General features: G+C 36.3%; 1 protein-coding gene across 1 annotated transcript; it reads left to right on the top strand.

The window, feature by feature from the left end:
* Window positions 1-806: 806 nt before the first annotated feature.
* Window positions 807-6197, top strand: LOC5521314 (transmembrane protein 106B). Its single transcript, XM_001640949.3, has 7 exons — window positions 807-1110; window positions 1402-1465; window positions 2560-2722; window positions 3208-3354; window positions 4299-4351; window positions 4456-4503; window positions 5553-6197. Exons 1-7 carry the CDS (start codon window positions 918-920, stop codon window positions 5662-5664), a joined length of 780 nt encoding a protein of 259 aa, XP_001640999.2. The 5' UTR covers window positions 807-917; the 3' UTR covers window positions 5665-6197.
* Window positions 6198-6570: the final 373 nt, after the last annotated feature.

The following is a 6570-nucleotide window of genomic DNA, read 5'->3' as shown; positions in this document are numbered from 1 at the left end:
CCAATCTAATGATAAACTTTGGAAATTATAATTTACTTGTCGGCAACCCGTATCGGCACGCTACATAAAAGCTTTGTTTTGATAAACACTCTTCCTCGCCAGGGAGTTCGAAAACTTTTCTGGGGGCATTTTTTAAATTACTGGTAATTGCCGGGTCTGTTAGGTTACCGGGAGAGTTTTTGGGATAATTTTTCGGGCAAAGGAGCGTGTCTGAAAAATGTGTGCAATTGCAATTTTTAATGGGACAAATAAACGACAGTTAAAAATAGTTCATTGGCGCGCACATGAGAATATTTCCTCCATGAAAAGCACAACAAAATTCGCTGAATTACCTCATTAGGATCACTGATTCCATATGAAACTTTCGCGCTGTGTAGCCATTTGGGAAACAAGGTAGACTAAATAATAACTGAAATTTTTTTTAGGGGGGGGGGGGGTCATAGCTTATTGGGTCACAGGTTTTAGGTATTAGGTTTTAGGTCTTCGTTTTGTAGACACCCCGATCCTGCTTAGTCCAGCTCTCGCAAATCAACATCCGGGCAACTAGTTTTCTGGACTTCCACATTAATCACCTCACACCGACATATAATTTTTTGCTCCATATTTTTGTGGGTCGTTTGCTCAATATATATATATATATTTTTTTTTTTTGAGACTTTGGCTTGCTCGATATTATCCAAATGGATTATCGTTACCGAACCGCCCAGCCATCATCAAACGGACACCACAGTGAACAGATAGTGGACCCTTGGGTGGGTTATATAACATGAAGAACCTACCTGCTGAGTCACCCGCTGTGCATGAGTATGGCAGGCTCATATGTTGTGCAATAGACCTCAAACTCGATGATAACCTGATAAGACAGAGGGGATTTGTTATTGCTACATTCAAGGTCGAATGCGTTCATTGATCATGGCATGACTTGCAGTGATCTTCAATTTAAAATGTTCACTTCTGGAGAAGAATTCCCCTCTGACAGATACCAAACCAGTCCAAATGGTGTTGTTAACTCTAGCTACATGTCTTTTCCATATGAAGATACTGAGGAAAGTCATCTCATCAGGACAAAGAAATGTCCAACTTGTGGAGGGTCGGGTAGATTAACTTCAGGTAATTTAGCAACTATTTAGAATTTTATTGTTCTGTTAAATGGTTTTAGTCGCTCTTATTTTTGTTCATATTTTTTTGGGAGAGACAATCATGTCAACATTTGCATTAATTGCTTCTTTATTATAGTTGGCAAGGACTTTCAATAAAAAAAATGTTTTTTCTCTTAAAAAACCATGGTTGTATATTTTTAAAAGGTCTATTTTTATGTTAATACGATTAATCCAAAATGTAAACAATCTGCATATTTTGTTATAAATAAACAATTTATAAGCTTACTTCCTGTTTCAACAGAACAAGAAAATGACTTAGTTGCATTGATCCCAGTAAGAGACCGACGCCTTAAGCCAAGGAGAACGTAAGTGCAAAAAAATTCTTGAGAAAAATGTTCTGCTTGGGAAGCAGATTCCATAGCAGAGGTCAGAACGACTGTGAAGTAGACTAAGTATACAGTAGAACCTGCTAACTCAAACTATGCAGGGTGCCAAAAATCAGGTTGAGTTATCTGGTCATAATTTTATATAAATCATGAATAAATTATTGTTATCGTTATGATATATTCGTGATGGAAAAAAGAAGTACAACAAGGAATTGACAGGTTAACCTGGATCCCACTTGAACCCTTATAGCTCTCTTGGTCATCAGGATCATAGAGCTTTTTAAAACCTTTATTGAAGTACACATGAAATTAAAGATCCTATGAACAGACCAGATGTGCACCTAATGTTGTAGCCCCCACAGGCAAGTAACAATGTGAATAACTGCAGTGATTGTTGGTAAAACTTTCCTGAATATTGAGTTTATATGTTTCTTTTATGTTGATAAAAGAGTAGTAATACATATTTTACTTAAACACCAATACATGCTTTAAATGGGATAGCTGCGCCCCATTTTTCGCACATTTGCGCAAAGTCATCAGTCAGTCACAACTAGAATTCATTGAGTGTAGACCTCTGTAACTGCTGGGGAAAATATAACAAAAAGTACAGCTGTACGATTAATTATGATAACTTTAAAGTAATAAATAATGTTAAATAACTATTAGGCATATTTGGGAAAGTGTTTGGAGTCCATTTTTTAAAACATCAGGGACAAAAATAGTAATTGAGAAATCAAACACAGTGCATGCTCATTTGAATTGAAAAGCAAATTACAAAAACATAGAGTGCATGCTCATTTGAAAATGGTGTCATTCAGGTGCACATGCTGACAAACAACAACTTTGCAAAATTCATCACTCCAAAACCTATCTTATCCTCCCTTGTTTTTCCGTTTTTATAACAAAAGGCTAATAAATAGACTGTTTACTTCAGTGGTGTGTTTTCAGCCATTTTTGAACTATAGCTTTTTTGAATTATAGCTTTCTTGCAAAGTCAAATGACGAATAAAAGCTCTCTTAAGGCTAGTGCGTGTTTGTGTTTAAGGCCATATCTGTTATTTCTTTGCTTTCAGTGTTTTATATCTGATGATAGCCATCCTGCTATGCTTGACTCTTGCATCCGTCACAATTGCGCTGCTTTTCCCAAGGGATGTGACCTTTACACTTTTGGGCACTATTCCTGTCAATATCACCATCAAGCAGAGCAATGCTACAACCCCATTTATAGTCATTCAGGTATGTTGGAATCTAGTCCCCCCAAGCATGTTTAAATGGATTGAGAAGCCAATCTCTAAAATGCCAAGGGAACTGCTCCCTGGAGGACTCTTCCTGAAAAAAATTGTACATATGCTCACCGTATCCCTTAGGGTATAAAATTCCCCCCAAGTGCTATCTCTTTGGGTCTTCTGGAAATCTGTTATCTGTTGTAGACCCAACCCCCAAAAAATACAAATCACACTTCTTGTAACAGTTTGTAAGACTTTCTGTTTTTAAAATCAAATTTCAGTCAACCTGTTAATAAAACTCAGAAACTCAGATAATTATTTTGTTTATTTGCTATCCCTTAGTGTTAAAAAATCCAGAAACCACACCCATTTTGCCATCCCTTAGGGTTAAAATTCACTTTCTCAACAAGCCTGTCAGATTTAGTGAAAGTGAAAGGTGACATGGTGATTGGATCATTTAATGACAAAGGCTCTTAATATTTGTATTGTTTTTAGAATACATTGGAAGTGAAAAACCCGAACTTCTTTGAAGTTAGCCTGTCAGCCTTAAATCAACAAGTGACATGGGATGAGCACTATGTGGTGGCAGATGTGTCATTTGGTAATCAGTCAGTTGTCATACCCCAGCGGTCATCCAAAAAGGTAAGGCTACCAGCACGAGAAAGTGATTTCAAGCTTAATAGGAATCCCCTTTCCTTACAAAAATGTTGACTCTCTTTAAGTTGAACATTCAATATTCAAATGTTCAATGATTATGTTGTTTTACATTAAAATTATATTATTATTTATTATTCTAATAATTGTTTATTCCCGAACTCCATTTTCTGATTGGATGTCATTATGTGATATATATATTTCTTAGAAAATCTGTGATTAAATAAAATCAAGAATCTCTCGCCCAAATGAAAAAGATAGTTTTCTTGGTTCGTTTACCAAACCTTGTTTATATCTTTCCACCATTTGAAAAAGTACGAACAAATATACTCCTTGTGGACAATTTCTATAAAGGAGCTACAATTGTACTTCTAATCCAATCAGAAATCTAAGGTTGGTTTTAATAATCAATTCAAGATTAAACTGCTGTTTTTGAATGAACACATTCTGGAGAGATTGTTGGATTAAATTTTCAAGTAACAAAATCAATTATGTGCTCCGGTACGTTTGAGCTTGTTTGGCTGTAAGCACAATAGGAGATTACAGCTATAAGTGCATTTGCTGGTTTTTTGAAAAAGCTGAGGCCGGAAGAATGTGCACATTTGTATAGTTTGTTCAACAAATATACCTGACATGCTGTGCATGTGTGCATTTAAGCTGGAATGACCTATAAGATTTTCATCTTGAAAGTAAGCATCAGAAAGTGTTTAAACCTATTAAACACCAGGAAATGGAAAAGTACCTTCGATCTAGTTATTTTTCAGTAACCTATTTGATGGTCAATTTTGTAGCTTCAGCATTTCATAATTTTGGCTAGATTGTGTTAAATAAAAGATTTAACAGTATAAACATTGTTTTTAACTCATTTAGATAATTGAAACTTGCTAGCAAAAGTCTGTCGCATAGACCTTGATTGATTTATGTTTTTGTAGGTACTCCGTAATGTTACAACTTTTTATGAAGGAGTTGAAGGCAGCAAAGTCAGGTTTGTTATTGTTAGAGAACTTGGCCAAATGGCATGAATTAGTATTTTGCCATTTTGGACTTCTTCTTAAATAGCTGATATCTGTGATATTTTCTCATTTTCAGAAAAGTATGTTGCTCTTTCTTCTCCTACAATATGCTTCTTGTCATCGAGTGAGTATCTTACTAAGGCTGTGAGTTTATTTCTGACATGCACTGTTTAGTCTTCATTCCTTGGGGGGGGGGGGACGCTCCAGAAAAATTAGAAGGGGTGATCGTCCTGTCTTTTAGGGTATAAAATTTCAACCATCTGCTATCCCTTAGGGGCTGTTGAAAGATTTTTCCTGATTCTGTTATCTCTTAGGGTATAAAATTCAACCAACTGCTATTCCTGAGGGGGTGTTTAACGTTTTTTTTTTTTTTTCAATTCTGCTCTGGAAAAATGCCTTCGATCACACCCAATTTGCTATCTCTTGGGGGTAAGAATTTCTGTTGACCACACCCAAAGTGCTATACCTTAGTTTTCATCAGTCCCCCCAGCGTCTTCATATAGCATTAGAGGCACAACAATGGCAATGAGGCAGACAATAGAAACCAGTGGAATCAATTTAAGAATACAAAAGTCTCACACGAAAGTTTGTCCATTTCCACATTATGTGATGTTTTACACCAGAGATATGTAATGAATGTTTGTTTAATTTGTCAGAAGACAATAAACATTCCACACATATATTTTTATGTTCATGGTTCAACTGGTTACTATGTATTGCACTCCAAGTTTCTTGGTCTATCAAGGATGTGGGGATTGGCACTATAATTCATATAATGGCTGTTTTGAAAATCATGGCTTTGTCACATTTTAAGTTCTCTAATGTGTGACCAAGCATTAGCAGCTGTGAAGGAAAAAGTAGCCCACTTGTCTGGAATATACAGCATTGTCCTTCCATTTATACAAAGAAATAGAATCATTATTACTCTTTGAAGTGTGCTTGCGACTTAAAGCAGAGAGGAGTTTTTTTATAGTAGTGTAGCCCAGGCGCGTACACAGGGGGGTGCTCAAGGTTCATGTGCACCCCCCTTGGTTGCCAAAAAATGGGTCATTTCTTATTAAGGAATCTTCAAATGCTGTGCTTTTCCCATCTGATAGCTAAGACTGCGCACTCCCCCCTCCTCGGCCAATCCTGGGAACACACCTATAATGTTACAATTTTCCTCTATTTCAGCTCAACAGCTACAGCTTCAGGACTTACACTTTCCCAAAGCCTGTCGAATAGAGAGTACAACTTTGTGGATTGTGTACAAAGTGGCGACAAATGGTGGGATAACTGCGTATAGCTGTCAACTCGCCCACATTAAGTGGTTTCGCTTTCGAAAAATTATTCAGTAGAAAATCGTCATTTTGCTTATTTTCTATTAAAATATTTGAAACAATAATTCCCTTGCGTAGCGCAATTTATCTAACAAACTCGTGAGATCTACAAGTGGATTTTTTTGCGAGAGCTTTCTATACGGCAAACGCCTGCAAGGTTAAACCCACCCCTCCCCCCAAAAAATGAAGATACCCCACCCCTCCCCAAAAAATATCCTCAAGCCTTGAGATTTTCGGAGGTTGACAGGTATGTAGTATGGTCTCCTAAAATTCCTGCCATGGTATTTATAGCAGGAAAATAACGAAATTTACTATCTTAGAAACAGGTTATTAAAGACACAAAATTGTTATAATTGCCTTTTATGATCTTTATTTCAAAATAAATGGTAAAATCATTATTCAGTACATAAATGTACAGTAGTCATCAAAATGTTTATTTATAGAAATCAAAATTTAGTTGGAAATGTATATATAAATAAATGATGATTTTCATTCACAAGTTCCATTATGTGAATTTTTGTTCCTATAACAATATACATTGGGTCAATGATATTGTCTTTATCGGTGGATTTTGATCAACAATCAACTAACAATAACCTAAATCTAGGGGGCAAGGGTGGGGCACTGGGGACATGCAGGTGCCTCCCCCTTTCAAATTTAAAAAAAAGATAAGGAAATGTACAGGGCCATATCTGGCACCCCAATATTTTCTTAATATTTCTGTATGGTGCCCAAAAATATTTGTAGGTCTGTTACAACATGGCCATTGCAGGCCTTGGGGGTGGGGGGTGGGCACAATACAGACACATTAAGAAAATATTGCGGGACATAGTCATGGTTTTACTGGTAATTTCCTTTTATCTTTAAATATT

Source organism: Nematostella vectensis, chromosome 2 (genome assembly GCF_932526225.1).
Source record: "Nematostella vectensis chromosome 2, jaNemVect1.1, whole genome shotgun sequence".
NCBI classification, from domain to species: Eukaryota; Metazoa; Cnidaria; class Anthozoa; order Actiniaria; family Edwardsiidae; genus Nematostella; species Nematostella vectensis.
The sequence above is the reverse complement of the archived record's forward strand: the minus strand, read 5'-3'. Positions and strand labels throughout refer to the sequence as shown.

Bases quoted from the DNA above. Each gene is read 5' to 3' on its own strand.
- LOC5521314 (XM_001640949.3), top strand. From the start codon at position 918: ATGACTTGCAGTGATCTTCAATTTAAAATGTTCACTTCTGGAGAAGAA. The intron at 1,111-1,401 runs GTAATTTAGCAA...CTGTTTCAACAG, and splicing joins GTCGGGTAGATTAACTTCAG to AACAAGAAAATGACTTAGTT. The intron at 2,723-3,207 runs GTATGTTGGAAT...TATTGTTTTTAG, and splicing joins CCCCATTTATAGTCATTCAG to AATACATTGGAAGTGAAAAA.